We start from the raw sequence: 22,816 nt of genomic DNA, 5'->3' as shown, positions 1-22,816 counted from the left end.
AGTGTGTGATATTGCACCGCCTGCAAAACACACACACACACTGGCCAGGCCATGTTGTTGGAATGCTCTGGAAGTCTGGCTGGGCTTGGTGGGCATGGGAAAGGGGTTAGTCATGTATTATAAATACGGCTAGCGTCTCATCTAACACTAGCCTAGCACCCCTCTGTTGCTCCATGAATAAACGGTATATAAAGATCTGGTATGCATCATTTAGTAGCCTGGTACCACTGTTCATCTCTCTCTGTCTACATATAGTAGCCTGGTACCACTGTTCATCTCTCTCTGTCTACATATAGTAGCCTGGTTCTACTGTTCATCTCTCTCTGTCCACATATAGTAGCCTGGTTCTACTGTTCATCTCTCTCTCTGTCTACATATAGTAGCCTGGTTCTACTGTTCATCTCTCTCTGTCCACATATAGTAGCCTGGTGCCACTGTTTATCGCTCTCTCTCTCTCCGTCTACATATAGTAGCCTGGTTCTACTGTTCATCTCTCTGTCTACATATAGTAGCCTGGTTCTACTGTTCATCTCTCTCTGTCTACATATAGTAGCCTGGTTCTACTGTTCATCTCTCTCTCTCTACATATAGTAGCCTGGTTCTACTGTTCATCTCTCTCTCTCTACATATAGTAGCCTGGTTCTACTGTTCATCTCTCTCTGTCTACATATAGTAGCCTGGTGCTACTGTTCATCTCTCTCTCTCTGTCTACATATAGTAGCCTGGTGCCACTGTTTATCGCTCTCTCTCTCTCTCTCTCTCTGTCTACATATAGTAGCCTGGTTCTACTGTTCATCTCTCTCTCTGTCTACATATAGTAGCCTGGTTCTACTGTTCATCTCTCTCTCTCTGTCTACATATAGTAGCCTGGTGCCACTGTTCATCTCTCTCTGTCTACATATAGTAGCCTGGTACCACTGTTCATCTCTCTCTGTCTACATATAGTAGCCTGGTTCTACTGTTCATCTCTCTCTGTCCACATATAGTAGCCTGGTTCTACTGTTCATCTCTCTCTCTGTCTACATATAGTAGCCTGGTTCTACTGTTCATCTCTCTCTGTCCACATATAGTAGCCTGGTGCCACTGTTTATCGCTCTCTCTCTCTCCGTCTACATATAGTAGCCTGGTTCTACTGTTCATCTCTCTGTCTACATATAGTAGCCTGGTTCTACTGTTCATCTCTCTCTGTCTACATATAGTAGCCTGGTTCTACTGTTCATCTCTCTCTCTCTACATATAGTAGCCTGGTTCTACTGTTCATCTCTCTCTCTCTACATATAGTAGCCTGGTTCTACTGTTCATCTCTCTCTGTCTACATATAGTAGCCTGGTGCTACTGTTCATCTCTCTCTCTCTGTCTACATATAGTAGCCTGGTGCCACTGTTTATCGCTCTCTCTCTCTCTCTCTCTCTGTCTACATATAGTAGCCTGGTTCTACTGTTCATCTCTCTCTCTGTCTACATATAGTAGCCTGGTTCTACTGTTCATCTCTCTCTGTCTACATATAGTAGCCTGGTGCCACTGTTCATCTCTCTCTCTCTGTCTACATATAGTAGCCTGGTTCTACTGTTCATCTCTCTCTCTCTACATATAGTAGCCTGGTGCCACTGTTCATCTCTCTCTCTCTGTCTACATATAGTAGCCTGGTTCTACTGTTCATCTCTCTCTGTCTACATATAGTAGCCTGGTTCTACTGTTCATCTCTCTCTGTCTACATATAGTAGCCTGGTTCTACTGTTCATCTCTCTCTCTGTCTACATATAGTAGCCTGGTTCTACTGTTCATCTCTCTCTGTCCACATATAGTAGCCTGGTGCCACTGTTTATCGCTCTCTCTCTCTCCGTCTACATATAGTAGCCTGGTTCTACTGTTCATCTCTCTGTCTCTGTCTACATATAGTAGCCTGGTGCTACTGTTCATCTCTCTCTCTCCGTCTACATATAGTAGCCTGGTTCTACTGTTCATCTCTCTCTGTCTACATATAGTAGCCTGGTTCTACTGTTCATCTCTCTCTCTGTCTACATATAGTAGCCTGGTTCTACTGTTCATCTCTCTCTGTCCACATATAGTAGCCTGGTGCCACTGTTTATCGCTCTCTCTCTCTCCGTCTACATATAGTAGCCTGGTTCTACTGTTCATCTCTCTCTCTCTGTCTACATATAGTAGCCTGGTGCTACTGTTCATCTCTCTCTCTCCGTCTACATATAGTAGCCTGGTTCTACTGTTCATCTCTCTCTGTCTACATATAGTAGCCTGGTTCTACTGTTCATCTCTCTCTGTCTACATATAGTAGCCTGGTTCTACTGTTCATCTCTCTCTGTCTACATATAGTAGCCTGGTTCTACTGTTCATCTCTCTCTCTCTACATATAGTAGCCTGGTTCTACTGTTCATCTCTCTCTCTGTCTACATATAGTAGCCTGGTTCTACTGTTCATCTCTCTCTCTGTCTACATATAGTAGCCTGGTTCTACTGTTCATCTCTCTCTCTGTCTACATATAGTAGCCTGGTTCTACTGTTCATCTCTCTCTCTCTCTCTACATATAGTAGCCTGGTGCTACTGTTCATCTCTCTCTCTCTCTCTACATATAGTAGCCTGGTTCTACTGTTCATCTCTCTCTCTCTGTCTACATATAGTAGCCTGGTGCTACTGTTTATCGCTCTCTCTCTCTCTCTCTCTCTCTGTCTACATATAGTAGCCTGGTTCTACTGTTCATCTCTCTCTCTGTCTACATATAGTAGCCTGGTTCTACTGTTCATCTCTCTCTCTGTCTACATATAGTAGCCTGGTGCTACTGTTCATCTCTCTCTCTCTACATATAGTAGCCTGGTTCTACTGTTCATCTCTCTCCGTCTACATATAGTAGCCTGGTTCTACTGTTCATCTCTCTCTGTCTACATATAGTAGCCTGGTTCTACTGTTCATCTCTCTCTGTCTACATGTAGTAGCCTGGTGCTACTGTTCATCTCTCTCTCTGTCTACATATAGTAGCCTGGTGCTACTGTTCATCTCTCTCTCTGTCTACATATAGTAGCCTGGTGCCACTGTTCATCTCTCTCTGTCTACATATAGTAGCCTGGTTCTACTGTTCATCTCTCTCTCTGTCTACATATAGTAGCCTGGTGCTACTGTTCATCTCTCTCTCTGTCTACATATAGTAGCCTGGTGCCACTGTTCATCTCTCTCTGTCTACATATAGTAGCCTGGTTCTACTGTTCATCTCTCTCTCTGTCTACATATAGTAGCCTGGTGCTACTGTTCATCTCTCTCTCTGTCTACATATAGTAGCCTGGTGCCACTGTTCATCTCTCTCTGTCTACATATAGTAGCCTGGTTCTACTGTTCATCTCTCTCTCTGTCTACATAAAGTAGCCTGGTGCTACTGTTCATCTCTCTCTGTCTACATATAGTAGCCTGGTACCACTGTTTATCTCTCTCTGTCTACATATAGTAGCCTGGTACCACTGTTTATCTCTCTCTCTGTCTACATATAGTAGCCTGGTACCACTGTTCATCTCTCTCTGTCTACATATAGTAGCCTGGTACCACTGTTCATCTCTCTCTCTGTCTACATATAGTAGCCTGGTTCTACTGTTCATCTCTCTCTCTGTCTACATATAGTAGCCTGGTGCTACTGTTCATCTCTCTCTGTCTACATATAGTAGCCTGGTACCACTGTTCATCTCTCTCTCTGTCTACATATAGTAGCCTGGTGCTACTGTTCATCTCTCTCTCTGTCTACATATAGTAGCCTGGTTCTACTGTTCATCTCTCTCTGTCCACATATAGTAGCCTGGTTCTACTGTTCATCTCTCTCTCTGTCTACATATAGTAGCCTGGTTCTACTGTTCATCTCTCTCTGTCTACATATAGTAGCCTGGTTCTACTGTTCATCTCTCTCTGTCTACATATAGTAGCCTGGTTCTACTGTTCATCTCTCTCTCTGTCTACATATAGTAGCCTGGTGCTACTGTTCATCTCTCTCTCTGTCTACATATAGTAGCCTGGTTCTACTGTTCATCTCTCTCTCTGTCTACATATAGTAGCCTGGTTCTACTGTTCATCTCTCTCTCTGTCTACATATAGTACCCTGGTGCTACTGTTCATCTCTCTCTCTGTCTACATATAGTAGCCTGGTTCTACTGTTCATCTCTCTCTCTGTCTACATATAGTAGCCTGGTTCTACTGTTCATCTCTCTCTGTCTACATATAGTAGCCTGGTTCCACTGTTCATCTCTCTCTGTCTACATATAGTAGCCTGGTTCCACTGTTCATCTCTCTCTCTGTCTACATATAGTAGCCTGGTGCTACTGTTCATCTCTCTCTGTCTACATATAGTAGCCTGGTGCTACTGTTCATCTCTCTCTGTCTACATATAGTAGCCTGGTTCTACTGTTCATCTCTCTCTGTCTACATATAGTAGCCTGGTGCTACTGTTCATCTCTCTCTGTCTACATATAGTAGCCTGGTGCTACTGTTCATCTCTCTCTGTCTACATATAGTAGCCTGGTTCTACTGTTCATCTCTCTCTGTCTACATATAGTAGCCTGGTGCTACTGTTCATCTCTCTCTGTCTACATATAGTAGCCTTGTGCTGCCATCCTGTTAGAAGGTAACAGATTATTTTATTACAATAGTTAAAATGGATTTTCATTGTGTTCCATGATGTTATTTGCCCCCTAGTGGAGCTTTCTGGTACTTAGAGTGTACACAAACAGGAAGTAGAGAATTCGTTCTGCACGCTTAGAAGCAGCTAAAAACAACGCTACGGTGCAGGTCTTTCAGTTTAGTTATTTCTTGTCACGCTTCAGCCTTGGAAAATATTTGTTTGTAAGTTCGATTCAAGCATTTAGCTAATGATGATAATCTTGTTATTGATAGAGTTTCTTACATATCAATGTTGGTTGGTTGCATTTACTCACAAATTGCAATGCCTTTCATGTATGATGTTAGCTGTATTACTTTGCTCGTGCGTCATGCAAACGAATTGTAAAATATACAATACTGTATTTTTGTTACTGTTTCTAGTGTAATATGCCTTGTTATTCTACATAGATGGTTGTACATTATTAGAGTAATGAAAGGAGTTAGTCAATTACCATATGAGAAAGCAATTAGCTATATGGTTTGGCATCATGCCAGATGCATGGTACCGTAGCACGTGCTTTGTATTCATGCAACTTCAAATGTATAATGTACAGCTACAGTATGTTGGTGTGAATTGAATACTAAAGTATATTCTTTTCTGTGTTTTGCAGTTTTACAACATAAACGTTTACAATATATTCATTCAAGAAAAGTTACGCCTTGGGAGTTTTATTGAAGACTTAGTTGTTAGCTATCTGTCTAGTTTTGCATGGGAACGCAACTCAAGGGCAGAATAGTAAAAAAACATCATCACGGCGGGCTCAAGCTCAAGAATAACCACACACGGTGGTTTTGTTTCTACATTCATCAGCCAACAAAGCCTCTGTTCCTATGGAAGACCAGCAGTCTACGGTACAACAACCAGAGCCAAGAGTTCGACAGAGAGAGATGGAGGAGCCTCTTCAGCACATTGGGACCAAGTCTCAATCTACAAGATCAAGGTCATCAAAACAGTCAAGCAGATCCTCAACGGTGAGTTCTGCAGCCATCAAAGCACGCGCCAGAGCAGACGCAGCGCGTGCACAAGTCTCCTATGCTGAGAAGGAAGCTTCTGTGATGAAACAAAAGGCAGAAATAGAGGCCAGCTTGTTGAAGCAAAAAGCTGACCTCGAGGCAAGTTTATATGTTCTCCAAGTTGAGAGAACAGCTGCTGCTGCGTTGGCTGAAGCTGCAGCCTTTGAAGAAGCTGTAGGATCAGAACGCAGAGAACTTCACAAAGAACTAGACACAGGGACACAGCCCTTAAGTCCAGTCCAGCGTACCTGTGAGTATGTGCAACAACATGCTAGGCCCTACTTTGCTGAACTTCCATTTGAAGTGGAGAAACAAGAGCTTAGTGTTGACCCAGCTACATACTATAATCCAGAAAGTAGCAAACAACAGAACATGAGCAGAGACTCTCCGTTCAAAAGAAATGAACAGCAGCATGGTGTAAATGGAAAACAAGCCCACTTCCAGTCACACACACAAAGCGTCCCTGAGTCACAAGTGGCACCAGACCTCATCAAGTACCTCCTACGCCGTGAGATGGTGAGTTCCGGACTCCTGAAGTTTGATGATCGCCCTGAAAATTATTGGGCATGGAAAGCATCCTTTCTCAATGCGATCAGAGACTTGAATTTATCAGCCAGGGAAGAGTTAGATCTAATTACCAAGTGGCTAGGGGCAGAGTCGTCTGAGCAAGCAAACAGAATTAGATCTGTCCATATTTTCAACGCAACAGCAGGGCTTAACATGGTCTGGCAACGACTAGAAGAGTGCTATGGTACACCTGAAGTGATCGAGAATGCACTGTTGAAGAAAATTGATGATTTTCCAAAACTGGCTAACAAAGACAATCACAAACTAAGAGAACTAGGTGACATTCTTCTCGAACTGGAGTGTGCTAAAGTAGAAGGGTACCTTCCAGGCCTCGCTTATCTGGACACATCTCGGGGGGTAAACCCTATAGTAGAGAAACTACCATTCAGTTTACAAGAAAAATGGATTGCGCAGGGATCCAAATACAAGGAGGACTATCGGGTAGCATTCCCAGCATTCTCGTTCTTCTCGAGATTCATCAGGAACCAGGCGAAAACTAGAAACGACCCCAGTTTCACCCTCTACACCGCAACTAACCAGGTGTCTATGAAAAGTGAGAAACCTGCCAGGTACAGCAGCAAGACACCTGTGACTGTATACAAAACCGATGTGTCATCTGAGCCCTCAGACCACCAAACCAAACCCAGTAAGACAAAGATTGAAAACCCTGACCATCACTGCCCGATACATAACAAACCTCATCCTCTTAAAAAGTGTTGTGGGTTTAGGTACAAAACTCTAGATGAGCGCAAATCATATCTCAAAGAGAATGGAATTTGTTTCCGATGTTGTGGGTCAACTCAGCACAGAGCTAAAGACTGTAAGGTGTCAATCAAGTGCTCAGAGTGCGACAGCGACAGACATCTTGCTGCTCTGCATCCAGGTCCAGCCCCTTCAAATACAGACACTGCTACAGCAGAGAAAGAGCATGGCGGGGAGCAAGGTGACGATGCTCTTCTATCTGTCACCTCAAAGTGTACGGAGATCTGTGGTGAGGCAGTTAATCCAAGATCATGTTCAAAAATATGCCTAGTTAAAGCTTATCCGGCTGGGAAAAGAGAGAAAGCTGTCAAAATGTATGTAGTGCTTGATGAACAGAGTAACAAATCTCTGGCCAAGACAGAGTTTTTCAATCTCTTCAACATCAATGACAACTCTGCTCCATACACCATGAAGACCTGTTCTGGGGTAACAGAGACTTCAGGCAGGAGAGCCGTCAACTTCATGGTGGAGTCTATAGACGGACACATGCAGCTATCTCTCCCTACTCTGATAGAGTGTGATATGATGCCAGACGATAGGACGGAGATTCCCTCCCCCGACATTGCGTATCATCATCCCCATCTGCAACCAGTTATGGACAAAATTCCAGCTGTGGACCCAGACGCTCCCATCCTCCTGCTCTTAGGACGAGACATCTTAAGGGTACACAAGGTACGAGAGCAAATCAATGGGCCCCACGACACTCCTTATGCACAGCGACTCGACCTCGGGTGGGTCATCGTGGGTGAGGTCTGTCTGGGAACGGCTCACCGACCAGCCAATGTTAACGTGTTCAGGACAAACATACTTCAGAATGGTCGCACATCCTATCTGAGCCCTTGCCCTGACATCATCCAGGTAAAAGAGAACTACAACAGTGTAGCTCAGAAACACATCTCTCCCTCTACAATGCACTCGAGAGATCCAAACACAACTGTGAACACAGACAACCTGGGATGTTCCGTGTTCGACAAAACACAAGACGATGATAAACCAGCACCATCAGTGGAGGACAAAGCCTTTTTGGACATTATGGACAAACAGGTTTTCCAGGATGATGGAAACAACTGGGTGGCTCCACTACCTTTTCGCCCCACTCGACGTCGCCTTCCTAATAACAGGGAGCAGGCCATAAACCGTCTCACATCACTTCGCAGGACTTTAGACAAAAAGCCTGACATGAAGCGTCATTTTATTGACTTCATGCAAAAGATGCTGGATAACGACCAAGCCGAACCTTCACCGCCACTAGAGGGAGACAAAGAATGTTGGTATCTACCCATATTTGGTGTTTACCATCCACAAAAGCCTGAACAAATAAGAGTAGTATTTGACTCCAGTGCTAAGTGTCAAGGCGTGTCACTTAACGATGTTCTGCTCAGTGGTCCAGACTTAAACAACACACTCTTGGGTGTCCTAATGCGCTTCCGCAAGGATTGCATTGCACTAACAGCAGATGTGCAACAAATGTTTTACTGTTTTGGTGTACGTGAGGATCACAGAGATTACTTAAGGTTTCTCTGGTATGAAGACAACAATCCAGATAGAAACATAACTGAGTACAGGATGAAAGTCCATGTATTTGGGAACAGCCCTTCACCAGCCGTAGCCATCTACTGCATGAGACGAGCAGCGCTACAGGGTGAGAAGGAACATGGATCAGAACCCAAGCAATATGTAGTGAGGAACTTCTACGTCGATGATGGGCTGACATCAGTAGCTACAACAGAAGAAGCTATCAACATTCTAAGAAAAACACAAGCAATGTTGGCGGAGTCCAACATGAAACTACACAAGATTGCATCCAATAGCAAAACAGTTATGGAAGCCTTCCCTATGGAGGACCGTGCAAAAGACTTAAAAGATCTGGACCTAGGAGTGGATCCTCTCCCCTTTCAACGGAGTCTGGGACTTTCCTGGAACCTGGAAACAGACAGCTTCTCATTCCAGGTGTCCCACAATGAGAAGCCTTTTACGCGGAGAGGCATCCTGTCCACAGTGAATAGTCTTTATGACCCCCTTGGGTTCGTGGCTCCAATAACAATGCAAGGTAAAGCCTTAATCAGAGAACTCTCTTCTGATCAGAGTGAGTGGGATGCCCCTCTTCCCCCAGAAAAAGAAGAGAAATGGAAAATGTGGAAGGATTCTTTGATGGAGTTGGAACATATGTATATTCAGCGGACCTACATCCCAGTCTCCTTGTCTACCACTCAAAGAAGAGAGCTACACATCTTCTCGGATGCCTCTACAGTAGCCATAGGAGCGGTAGCCTACCTGAGAGTTATTGACTCGGAAGGTCAATGCCATGTTGGATTTGTCATGGGGAAATCAAAATTGGCCCCTCGTCCGGCCCACACTATCCCACGCCTAGAACTGTGTGCGGCTTTGCTAGCTGTTGAGATGTATGACCTGATCAGAGACGAAATTGACATTGATGTAAATGTGGCCAAGTTCTACACAGACAGTAAGATAGTTCTCGGTTACATCCGCAATGTCACCAAAAGATTCTATGTGTATGTTGCCAATAGGGTAACTCGCATCAGGAAGTCTACCCATCCAGATCAGTGGTGTTATGTAAACACTGACAGCAATCCAGCAGACCATGCAACCAGGCCTATACTTGCTGCGCTCTTAAAGTACACCAGTTGGTTCTCAGGTCCACCTTTCCTGACCCAAACAAACTCAAGTGAGCCTGAGAACATAAATTTTGACCTTGTAGAGCCTCACGCAGACGCAGAGATTCGACCAGACGTCACTGTCTTCGCCTCTAAGGTTTCTGGAGCTCAACTCGGCTCTCATCGCTTTGAGAGGTTCTCAAGCTGGAAAGCTCTCAATCGAGCCACAGCACGACTCATTCATGTTGCCAGATCCTTCCATGAAGGTGCGGACAACACCAGCTGCAGAGGCTGGCATGACTGTAATAAACCATGCGGTACAAGTGAGTTGTCACAAGCCAAAACAGCAATCATTCACTGTGTGCAACATGAAGCCTTCAGAGAAGAATTCAAATGCCTTGAAAAAGGAAAAGAGTTCCCAAAACAAAGTACACTCAAAAAACCTTTCCCAGTACTGACAAAAAGGTTAGGAAAGTAGAACTAAACATTGTCAAGCAAGGAGCTGCTAAGGTGTTTCTGAGACCAATCTCAGAGATTGTTGTTCTTCTTTCTGAAGCATCCTAGAGACAAAAGATAATAATAGAAAGGACATTATTTGTTTCTTGATATGTTTTATTTCATAGTGGCACAATTTCATTATACCAGGCGGGGAGTGTGCTGCCATCCTGTTAGAAGGTAACAGATTATTTTATTACAATAGTTAAAATGGATTTTCATTGTGTTCCATGATGTTATTTGCCCCCTAGTGGAGCTTTCTGGTACTTAGAGTGTACACAAACAGGAAGTAGAGAATTCGTTCTGCACGCTTAGAAGCAGCTAAAAACAACGCTACGGTGCAGGTCTTTCAGTTTAGTTATTTCTTGTCACGCTTCAGCCTTGGAAAATATTTGTTTGTAAGTTCGATTCAAGCATTTAGCTAATGATGATAATCTTGTTATTGATAGAGTTTCTTACATATCAATGTTGGTTGGTTGCATTTACTCACAAATTGCAATGCCTTTCATGTATGATGTTAGCTGTATTACTTTGCTCGTGCGTCATGCAAACGAATTGTAAAATATACAATACTGTATTTTTGTTACTGTTTCTAGTGTAATATGCCTTGTTATTCTACATAGATGGTTGTACATTATTAGAGTAATGAAAGGAGTTAGTCAATTACCATATGAGAAAGCAATTAGCTATATGGTTTGGCATCATGCCAGATGCATGGTACCGTAGCACGTGCTTTGTATTCATGCAACTTCAAATGTATAATGTACAGCTACAGTATGTTGGTGTGAATTGAATACTAAAGTATATTCTTTTCTGTGTTTTGCAGTTTTACAACATAAACGTTTACAATATATTCATTCAAGAAAAGTTACGCCTTGGGAGTTTTATTGAAGACTTAGTTGTTAGCTATCTGTCTAGTTTTGCATGGGAACGCAACTCAAGGGCAGAATAAGCCTGGTGCTACTGTTCATCTCTCTCTCTGTCTACATATAGTAGCCTGGTTCTACTGTTCATCTCTCTCTCTGTCTACATATAGTAGCCTGGTGCTACTGTTCATCTCTCTCTCTGTCTACATATAGTAGCCTGGTTCTACTGTTCATCTCTCTCTGTCTACATATAGTAGCCTGGTTCCACTGTTCATCTCTCTCTGTCTACATATAGTAGCCTGGTGCTACTGTTCATCTCTCTCTGTCTACATATAGTAGCCTGGTGCCACTGTTCATCTCTCTCTGTCTACATATAGTAGCCTGGTGCTACTGTTCATCTCTCTCTGTCTACATATAGTAGCCTGGTGCTACTGTTCATCTCTCTCTGTCTACATATAGTAGCCTGGTGCTACTGTTCATCTCTCTCTGTCTACATATAGTAGCCTGGTGCTACTGTTCATCTCTCTCTCTGTCTACATATAGTAGCCTGGTGCTACTGTTCATCTCTCTCTGTCTACATATAGTAGCCTGGTGCTACTGTTCATCTCTCTCTGTCTACATATAGTAGCCTGGTGCTACTGTTCATCTCTCTCTGTCTACATATAGTAGCCTGGTGCTACTGTTCATCTCTCTCTCTGTCTACATATAGTAGCCTGGTGCTACTGTTCATCTCTCTCTGTCTACATATAGTAGCCTGGTGCTACTGTTCATCTCTCTCTCTGTCTACATATAGTAGCCTGGTTCTACTGTTCATCTCTCTCTCTGTCTACATATAGTAGCCTGGTTCTACTGTTCATCTCTCTCTGTCTACATATAGTAGCCTGGTTCTACTGTTCATCTCTCTCTCTGTCTACATATAGTAGCCTGGTTCTACTGTTCATCTCTCTCTCTGTCTACATATAGTAGCCTGGTGCTACTGTTCATCTCTCTCTCTGTCTACATATAGTAGCCTGGTTCTACTGTTCATCTCTCTCTCTGTCTACATATAGTAGCCTGGTTCTACTGTTCATCTCTCTCTGTCTACATATAGTAGCCTGGTTCTACTGTTCATCTCTCTCTGTCTACATATAGTAGCCTGGTGCTACTGTTCATCTCTCTCTCTGTCTACATATAGTAGCCTGGTTCTACTGTTCATCTCTCTCTCTGTCTACATATAGTAGCCTGGTTCTACTGTTCATCTCTCTCTCTGTCTACATATAGTAGCCTGGTTCTACTGTTCATCTCTCTCTCTGTCTACATATAGTAGCCTGGTTCTACTGTTCATCTCTCTCTGTCTACATATAGTAGCCTGGTTCTACTGTTCATCTCTCTCTGTCTACATATAGTAGCCTGGTGCTACTGTTCATCTCTCTCTGTCTACATATAGTAGCCTGGTGCTACTGTTCATCTCTCTCTCTGTCTACATATAGTAGCCTGGTGCTACTGTTCATCTCTCTCTGTCCACATATAGTAGCCTGGTGCCACTGTTTATCGCTCTCTCTCTCTCCGTCTACATATAGTAGCCTGGTTCTACTGTTCATCTCTCTGTCTCTGTCTACATATAGTAGCCTGGTGCTACTGTTCATCTCTCTCTCTCCGTCTACATATAGTAGCCTGGTTCTACTGTTCATCTCTCTCTGTCTACATATAGTAGCCTGGTTCTACTGTTCATCTCTCTCTCTGTCTACATATAGTAGCCTGGTTCTACTGTTCATCTCTCTCTGTCCACATATAGTAGCCTGGTGCCACTGTTTATCGCTCTCTCTCTCTCCGTCTACATATAGTAGCCTGGTTCTACTGTTCATCTCTCTCTCTCTGTCTACATATAGTAGCCTGGTGCTACTGTTCATCTCTCTCTCTGTCTACATATAGTAGCCTGGTGCTACTGTTCATCTCTCTCTCTGTCTACATATAGTAGCCTGGTTCTACTGTTCATCTCTCTCTCTGTCTACATATAGTAGCCTGGTTCTACTGTTCATCTCTCTCCGTCTACATATAGTAGCCTGGTTCTACTGTTCATCTCTCTCTCTCTGTCTACATATAGTAGCCTGGTGCTACTGTTCATCTCTCTCTCTGTCTACATATAGTAGCCTGGTTCTACTGTTCATCTCTCTCTCTGTCTACATATAGTAGCCTGGTGCTACTGTTCATCTCTCTCTCTGTCTACATATAGTAGCCTGGTTCTACTGTTCATCTCTCTCTGTCTACATATAGTAGCCTGGTTCCACTGTTCATCTCTCTCTGTCTACATATAGTAGCCTGGTGCTACTGTTCATCTCTCTCTGTCTACATATAGTAGCCTGGTGCTACTGTTCATCTCTCTCTGTCTACATATAGTAGCCTGGTGCTACTGTTCATCTCTCTCTGTCTACATATAGTAGCCTGGTGCTACTGTTCATCTCTCTCTCTGTCTACATATAGTAGCCTGGTGCTACTGTTCATCTCTCTCTGTCTACATATAGTAGCCTGGTTCTACTGTTCATCTCTCTCTCTGTCTACATATAGTAGCCTGGTGCTACTGTTCATCTCTCTCTGTCTACATATAGTAGCCTGGTTCTACTGTTCATCTCTCTCTCTGTCTACATATAGTAGCCTGGTGCTACTGTTCATATCTCTCTGTCTACATATAGTAGCCTGGTACCACTGTTCATCTCTCTCTCTGTCTACATATAGTAGCCTGGTGCTACTGTTCATCTCTCTCTGTCTACATATAGTAGCCTGGTGCTACTGTTCATCTCTCTCTGTCTACATAAAGTTAGTAAGTGTAGTTTGAGCGTCACTTCATCTCTATGCTCCTGTTTTCAGATGACTTGGCACCCTGCATCAACCCTCTGGAAGCTTCAGTTGTGTGTGAAGAGTGTAGATGGTGAATGGCTACAGCTTCTATTTTTAGTGACTATGAATGTTGTGATGTGAAAATAGAATGAACGTTGACAGAAAGCCGTGGGGAGGTTCAGCTGTAGTCTAACTAAATCTATACTGGAGTAGTGTGTGTGTGTGTGTGTGTGACTACATTTATAGTAGTGTATTCTAGTTCTGTATGTGTCCTGCTCTCCTCTCTCTCATTCTCCCTTACTTGCACCTCGGCTCAGAAACACTTTCCCATTGAATCTGTTCTCATTCTCGCTCTGTATATTTCTCACCTTCTTACCTCTCTCTCTCCCTCTCTCTGGTTTTATCACTTGGCCTAACTTTCTTTTTGTCACCTGAAATTGTCGTACACTCTCTGAGTCTACTAGTGAGTCTCCCTTTCCCTTGTTTCTTGCCTCATCTTTCCTTCTCTCTTTTATTTATATATATATATATAATTGTATTTATTTATTTTCAAATGATGTTGTCCGTGCAATGAGTGTTGAGCAGTACCATGGGATAGACCCCTATTGAATATTAATATACAGTATGTATGTGTGGGGACTCTCTTGTTCACCATCAGGACAGGGTTTTCATGTTGTCCTACTTCTGCTGCAACCTGCTTACTATTTATTCAGAACAGACCTTCCCCTACAGTCACTGTGTGTCAGAGTGCCAGCTCCTGGTATTGTTATTGATTCAGACCTTCCCCTACAGTCACTGTGTGTCAGAGTGCCAGCTCCTGGTATTGTTATTGATTCAGACCTTCCCCTACAGTCACTGTGTGTCAGAGTGCCAGCTCCTGGTATTGTTATTGATTCAGACCTTCCCCTACAGTCACTGTGTGTCAGAGTGCCAGCTCCTGGTATTGTTATTGATTCAGACCTTCCCCTACAGTCACTGTGTGTCAGAGTGCCAGCTCCTGGTATTGTTATTGATTCAGACCTTCCCCTACAGTCACTGTGTGTCAGAGTGCCAGCTCCTGGTATTGTTATTGATTCAGACCTTCCCCTACAGTCACTGTGTGTCAGAGTGCCAGCTCCTGGTATTGTTATTGATTCAGACCTTCCCCTACAGTCACTGTGTGTCAGAGTGCCAGCTCCTGGTATTGTTATTGATTCAGACCTTCCCCTACAGTCACTGTGTGTCAGAGTGCCAGCTCCTGGTATTGTTATTGATTCAGACCTTCCCCTACAGTCACTGTGTGTCAGAGTGCCAGCTCCTGGTATTGTTATTGATTCAGACCTTCCCCTACAGTCACTATGTGTCAGAGTGCCAGCTCCTGGTATTGTTATTGATTCAGACCTTCCCCTACAGTCACTGTGTGTCAGAGTGCCAGCTCCTGGTATTGTTATTAATTCAAGCCTGACGGGGGCAGGGAAGAAGGCCTGGCTAGGTAACAGGTCAAGCCGGATGGTAGCAGGGAAGAAGGCCTGGCTAGATAACAGGTCAAGCCGGATGGTAGCAGGGAAGAAGGCCTGGCTAGATAACAGGTCAAGCCGGATGGTAGCAGGGAAGAAGGCCTGGCTAGATAACAGGTCAAGCCTGATGGTAGCAGGGAAGAAGGCCTGGCTAGATAACAGGTCAAGCCTGATGGCAGCAGGGAAGAAGGCCTGGCTAGATAACAGGTCAAGCCTGATGGCGGCAGGGAAGACTGTCATTGTACAGGCCACCTACGTGTGTGTGTGTGTGTGTGTGTGTGTGTGTGTGTGTGTGTGTGTGTGTGTGTGTGTGTGTGTGTGTGTGTGTGTGTGTGTGTGTGTGTGTGTCAAGCAGGCCTGCATGGTGTGTGAGTAAATTGAAGGGGCCGATGTGTGTGATGATGAATGTCTCTGGCATATTAATCCCCCCCCCACCACCTCACTGATTATTGTAATTGCTTTCTGCCTGTGTAGTAGGGATAGTAGGGAGTACACACACACACACACACACACACACACACACATGGTTGGTGATTGGGGAGTGAGCCACACTGGGCTCCTTCCCAAATGGTACCCTATTCCACTGTTTGACCAGGGCCCATAGGGTGCTATTGGGTCAGCGTTGGGATGGGGAGAGGGGCTTAAAATCATACAAAGCAGGTCTGGGGTTGTAAAACTCAAAGCAGCTAGAAATTGCCATGAGCCAGGTCACACCAATCAATGGTTTATTAATTAGCCGTTTGTGTGTGTGTGTGTGTATGTGTGTCACACAATGGCCTGATATTCAGTTTGTGATGTAGGGCAATGGGCTCTAACCTGAGTCCTGTGTGTGTGTTCTGTGTAACCTCGTCTGTGGAACAACGATCTGAGGGGTCTGTTGTTCTGACGGGGGGGTCTGTTGTTCTGACTGGGGGGTCTGTTGTGCCGACTGGGGGGTCTGTTGTGCCGACTGGGGGGTCTGTTGTGCCGACTGGGGGGTCTGTTGTGCCGACTGGGGGGTCTGTTGTTCTGACTGGGGGGTCTGTTGTTCTGACTGGGGGGTCTGTTGTTCTGACTGGGGGGTCTGTTCTGACTGGGGGGTCTGTTGTTCTGACTGGGGGGTCTGTTGTTCTTACGGGGGGTCTGTTGTTCTTACGGGGGGGTCTGTTGTTCTGACTGGGGGTTTTGTTGTTCTGACTGGGTGTTCTGTTCTTGTGTTCTCAGAGACCCAATGCGCTGGAGTTGCAGAAAGTGACTGATGGAGAGGAGGGGGAGAGAGATGGAGAGATGGACTCTACCTCTGCAGGGGAGGAGGACTTCAAGACTTCAGACGAGGGCTTCATGGGCATGACACCTCTACTACAGGCCCACCACGCCATGGAGAAGATGGAGGAGTTTGTTCACAAGGTCAGTCTCACACACACACACACACACTGGTCCCCCGAAGTCTCACCTTGGACATACTTTTGGTCATGTAGTGTATGTGGACTAACCGGTTCCCCTGCACATTGACTCTGTACCGGTACCCCTGCACATTGACTCTGTACCGGTACCCCTGCACATTGACTCTGTACCGGTACCCCTGCACATTGACTCTGTACCGGTACCTCCTGCACATTGACTCTGTACCGGTTCCCCTGCACATTGACTCTGTACCGGTACCTCCTGCACATTGACTCTGTACCGGTTCCCCTGCACATTGACTCTGTACCGGTACCCCTGCACATTGACTCTGTACCGGTACCCCCTGCACATTGACTCTGTACCGGTTCCCCTGCACATTGACTCTGTACCGGTACCTCCTGCACATTGACTCTGTACCGCTACCCCCCGCACATTGACTCTGTACCGGTACCTCCTGCACATTGACTCTGTACCGGTTCCCCTGCACATTGACTCTGTACCGGTACCTCCTGCACATTGACTCTGTACCGGTTCCCCTGCACATTGACTCTGTACCGGTACCCCTGCACATTGACTCTGTACCGGTACCTCCTGCACATTGACTCTGTACCGGTTCCCCTGCACATTGACTCTGTACCGGTTCCCCTGCACATTGACTCTGTACCGGTACCCCTGCACATTGACTCTGTACCGGTACCCCCTGCACATTGACTCTGTACCGCTACCCCCTGCACATTGACTCTGTACCGCTACCCCCTGCACATTGACTCTGTACCGGTACCTCCTGCACATTGACTCTGTACCGCTACCCCCTGCACATTGACTCTGTACCGCTACCCCCTGCACATTGACTCTGTACCGCTACCCCATGCACATTGACTCTGTACCGCTACCCCCTGCACATTGACTCTGTACCGCTACCCCCTGCACATTGACTCTGTACCGCTACCCCCTGCACATTGACTCTGTACCGGTACCCCTCACATTGACTCTGTACCGCTACCTCCTGCACATTGACTCTGTACCGCTACCCCATGCACATTGACTCTGTACCGCTACCTCCTGCACATTGACTCTGTACCGCTACCCCCTGCACATTGACTCTGTACCGCTACCCCCTGCACATTGACTCTGTACCGGTACCCCCTCACATTGACTCTGTACCGGTACCCCCTGCACATTGACTCTGTACCGCTACCCCCTGCACATTGACTCTGTACCGCTACCCCCTGCACATTGACTCTGTACCGCTACCCCCTGCACATTGACTCTGTACCGCTACCCCCTGCACATTGACTCTGTACCGCTACCCCCTGCACATTGACTCTGTACCGCTACCCCCTGCACATTGACTCTGTACCGCTACCCCCTGCACATTGACTCTGTACCGCTACCCCCTGCACATTGACTCTGTACCGCTACCCCCTGCACATTGACTCTGTACCGCTACCCCCTGCACATTGACTCTGTACCGCTACCCCCTGCACATTGACTCTGTACCGCTACCCCCTGCACATTGACTCTGTACCGCTACCCCCTGCACATTGACTCTGTACCGCTACCCCCTGCACATTGACTCTGTACCGCTACCCCCTGCACATTGACTCTGTACCGCTACCCCCTGCACATTGACTCTGTACCGCTACCCCCTGCACATTGACTCTGTACCGCTACCCCCTGCACATTGACTCTGTACCGCTACCCCCTGCACATTGACTCTGTACCGCTACCCCCTGCACATTGACTCTGTACCGCTACCCCCTGCACATTGACTCGGTAAAAGTAACAATTCAGTTGAAAAAATAACAAAAAAATAAAGAATAAGAAATAAAAGTAACAAGTACTTTTACCGGGGTACCGGTACAGAGTCAATGTGCAGGGGGTACCGGTACCCCGGTAAAAGTACTTGTTACTTTTATTTCTTATTCTTTATTTTTTTGTTATTTTTTCAACTGAATTGTTTAAGGACTTGTAAGTAAGCATATCACTGTAAGGTCTACCTACACCTGTTGTATTCGGCGCATGTGATAAATAACATTAGATTTGATTTGAAATGGCAGCCTTTTCCCTGTAAAGTGCACCACTTTTGATGAGGGTGACATTTTAGACCAGTTTATTCTGTCGTTATCACACGGAGGTTTGTTCATCTCTCTCTGTCGCCCCAGTGGGTTATGTGGCATGATTGTCATGTTCAGTAGAGAGACAAAAACGTTTTGAAACAGGGAGGTTTGTTCATCTCTCTCTGTCGCCCCAGTGGGTTATGTGGCATGATTGCCATGTTCAGTAGGGAGAAAAAAACATTTTGAAACAGGGAGGTTTGTTCATCTCTCTCTGTCGCCCCAGTGGGTTATGTGGCATGATTGTCATGTTCAGTAGAGAGACAAAAACGTTTTGAAACAGGGAGGTTCTAAACATTAACTTATCCAATAGAACGAATGTATCTGTTGCTAAATGTTTTGCTATGTGTGTGCCCTACTGAACACAGCCCTGCAATATGTACTCTGTGATGCCTAACCTCTGGAACGGGGGCCAACTAGAAATGAACCTACGCTGCTCAGAATTCTGCAGTTGATGGGAACAGACATCTAACTGGTGCTGAAATGGCAAACCGCAGGCTTTCAATTACTGAAATAAATCACTTGATGACTCAGAATTAGTCAACAACAACAACTGTTTCTCGCTCTCCTGTGCCCACCCCTATCGGCCCTGGTCTAAAGTAGTGCACTACATAGGGAATAGGGCTCTGGTCTAAAGTAGTGCACTATATAGGGCCCTGGTCTAAAGTAGTGCACTATATAGGGCTCTGGTCTAAAGTAGTGCACTATATAGGGAATAGGGCTCTGGTCTAAAGTAGTGCACTATATAGGGCTCTGGTCTAAAGTAGTGCACTATATAGGGAATAGGGCTCTGGTCTAAAGTAGTGCACTATATAGGGCTCTGGTCTAAAGTAGTGCACTATATAGGGCTCTGGTCTAAAGTAGTGTACTATATAGGGAATAGGGCTCTGGTTTAAAGTAGTGCACTATATAGGGCTCTGGTCTAAAGTAGTGCACTATATAGGGCTCTGGTCTAAAGTAGTGCACTATATAGGGCTCTAGTCTAAAGTAGTGTACTATATAGGGAATAGGGCTCTGGTATAAAGTAGTGCACTATATATAGGGAATAGGGCTCTGGTAAACAGTAGTGCACTATATAGGGAATAGGGCTCTGGTCTAAAGTAGTGCACTATATATAGGGAATAGGGCTCTGGTCTGAAGTAGTCCACTACATAGGGAATAGGGCCCTGGTGCACTACGCACTACATAGGGAATAGGGTGCCATTAGGGACCTGTGTGTTCCTGACCAGGTTAGCTAGTCTGGAGAGACGTTGGTATCACATGAGTGGTCACCAGACCTTTAGGTCTAACACTGTACACACACCTCACATTTCCCTCCTCCTTCTCTCCTCCCTCCTCTATCATTGCCAAATAGGCAGACCTCCCTCTCTCCTTCCCTCTAGCTCTAGCGTTGACAAATGGAGAATGCCACGTGCATGGAACTAGCTTCACATTTCTGCATGTGTCTGTATCAGCAGTATCGGCCTATATCAGAGGTACTAGCAACCTAAACTGTTCACATCCCTCTTGATGGGGGTGTGGGGGGGGGGGGGACATTTAGCCGTTTTAAAGCACATTTCCTGCGATTCTACAGATTCTGCCACGTAATCTGTGTTCATGTAATACCTGAGTGATTCAGCAAAATCAATGTGAGCCCCCTGGGGGTCGGGGCCTCTGGGCACGTCGTCTGACCATGATAACTACAAGGTGTACATAGCTGGTGAGCCTAACTAACTAACAAGGTTGCCATGTAGGCACACTCACATTAAGCATCTCCAATCATAAATTAAATCTAGAATCGGCTTCCTATTTCGCAACAAAGCCTCCTTTACTCATGCTGCCAAACATACCCTTGTAAAACTGACTATCCTACCGATCCTTGACTTCGGCGATGTCATTTACAAAATAGTGGTCATTACGGTCATTATGGCCAAACAGTTATATTTTTGTTTCATCAGACCAGAGGACATTTTTCCAAGAAGTACAATCTTTGTCCCCATGTGCAGTTGCAAACCGTAGTCTGGTTTTTTTATGGCGGCTTTGGAGCCGTGGCTTCTTCCTTGCTGAGCGGCCTTTCAGGTAATGTCGATATAGGACTCGTTTTACTGTGGATATATACTTTTGTACCTGTTTCCTCCAGCATCTTCACAAGGTCCTTTGCTGTTGTTCTGGGATTGACTTGCACATTTCGCACCAAAGTACGTTCATCTCTAGGAGACAGAACGTGACCCCTTCCTGAGCGGTATGACGGCTGCGTGGTCCCATGGTGTTTATACTCGCGTACTATTGTTTGTACAGATGAACGTGGTACCTTCAGGCGTTTGGAAATTGCTCCCAAGGATGAACCAGACTTGTGGAGGTCTACAATTTTTTTTCTGAGGTCTTGGCTGATTTCTTTGGATTTTCCCATGATGTCAAGCAAAGAGGCACTGAGTTTGACGGTAGGCCTTGAAATACATCCACAGGTACACCTCCAATTGACTCAAATGATGTCAATTAGCCTATCAGAAACTCCCTATGTAAAATCTGTGTTAGGGAGGCCTGTGGAACAGTAGTCTAATACAGGAGGAGGCCTGGGTAGAATGAGATGTTATGTTTATTTTGAACCATGGTCCAACCCTGGTGTAACCCACCACTGTCCTGACAGCGGCTACTCTGTTCCTAGTGCCTGTCCTGACAGCGGCTACTCTGTTCCTAGTGCCTGTCCTGACAGCGGCTACTCTGTTCCTAGTTTCCTGTCCTGACAGCGGCTACTCTGTTCCTAGTTTCCTGCCCTGTTCCTAGTTTCCTGCCCTGACAGCGGCTACTCTGTTCCTAGTTTCCTGCCCTGACAGCGGCTACTCTGTTCCTAGTTTCCTGCCCTGACAGCGGCTACTCTGTTCCTAGTTTCCTGTCCTGACAGCGGCTACTCTGTTCCTAGTTTCCTGCCCTGACAGCGGCTACTCTGTTCCTAGTTTCCTGCCCTGACAGCGGCTACTTTGTTCCTAGTTTCCTGTCCTGACAGCGGCTACTCTGTTCCTAGTTTCCTGTCCTGACAGCGGCTACTCTGTTCCTAGTTTCCTGCCCTGACAGCGGCTACTCTGTTCCTAGTTTCCTGCCCTGACAGCGGCTACTCTGTTCCTAGTTTCCTGTCCTGACAGCGGCTACTCTGTTCCTAGTTTCCTGCCCTGACAGCGGCTACTCTGTTCCTAGTTTCCTGCCCTGACAGCGGCTACTCTGTTCCTAGTGTCTGTCCTGACAGCGGCTACTCTGTTCCTAGTTTCCTGCCCTGACGGCGACTACTCTGTTCCTAGTGCCTGCCCTGACGGCGGCTACTCTGGTCCTAGTTTCCTGTCCTGACAGCGGCTACTCTGTTCCTAGTTTCCTGCCCTGACAGCGGCTACTCTGTTCCTAGTTTCCTGCCCTGACAGCGGCTACTCTGTTCCTAGTTTCCTGTCCTGACAGCGGCTACTCTGTTCCTAGTTTCCTGCCCTGACAGCGGCTACTCTGTTCCTAGTTTCCTGCCCTGACAGCGGCTACTCTGTTCCTAGTGTCTGTCCTGACGGCGGCTACTCTGTTCCTAGTTTCCTGCCCTGACGGCGACTACTCTGTTCCTAGTGCCTGCCCTGACGGCGGCTACTCTGGTCCTAGTTTCCTGTCCTGACAGCGGCTACTCTGTTCCTAGTTTCCTGCCCTGACAGCGGCTACTCTGTTCCTAGTTTCCTGTCCTAACAGCGGCTACTCTGTTCCTAGTTTCCTGCCCTGACAGCGGCTACTCTGTTCCTAGTTTCCTGCCCTGACAGCGGCTACTCTGTTCCTAGTTTCCTGCCCTGACAGCGGCTACTCTGTTCCTAGTTTCCTGCCCTGACAGCGGCTACTCTGTTCCTAGTTTCCTGTCCTGACAGCGGCTACTCTGTTCCTAGTTTCCTGCCCTGACAGCGGCTACTCTGTTCCTAGTTTCCTGCCCTGACAGCGGCTACTCTGTTCCTAGTGTCTGTCCTGACAGCGGCTACTCTGTTCCTAGTTTCCTGCCCTGACGGCGACTACTCTGTTCCTAGTGCCTGCCCTGACGGCGGCTACTC

At 45.9% G+C, this 22,816-nt stretch overlaps 1 protein-coding gene and 2 long non-coding RNA genes across 3 annotated transcripts in view; all 3 read left to right on the top strand.

The window, feature by feature from the left end:
* The window catches only part of adipor2 (adiponectin receptor 2), an 82,554-nt gene that overhangs the window by 47,855 nt on the left and 11,883 nt on the right, over positions 1-22,816 (top strand). The window contains exon 3 of the mRNA XM_071331788.1: positions 16,480-16,662. Within this exon, the coding sequence (XP_071187889.1) occupies positions 16,480-16,662 (183 nt within the window). The remainder of the gene's footprint in view (positions 1-16,479; positions 16,663-22,816) is intronic.
* On the top strand, positions 4,740-5,299 carry LOC139533618 (uncharacterized). The gene is made up of 2 exons (XR_011666828.1): positions 4,740-4,830; positions 5,259-5,299. It is a non-coding gene; the product is annotated as an uncharacterized lncRNA (long non-coding RNA).
* LOC139533619 (uncharacterized) lies at positions 10,408-10,967 on the top strand. The gene is made up of 2 exons (XR_011666829.1): positions 10,408-10,498; positions 10,927-10,967. It is a non-coding gene; the product is annotated as an uncharacterized lncRNA (long non-coding RNA).

Source organism: Salvelinus alpinus, chromosome 11, assembly GCF_045679555.1.
Source record: "Salvelinus alpinus chromosome 11, SLU_Salpinus.1, whole genome shotgun sequence".
NCBI classification, from domain to species: domain Eukaryota; kingdom Metazoa; phylum Chordata; class Actinopteri; order Salmoniformes; family Salmonidae; genus Salvelinus; species Salvelinus alpinus.
Note: the sequence above shows the minus strand (reverse complement) of the source record. Positions and strands in the feature narration are given on the sequence as shown.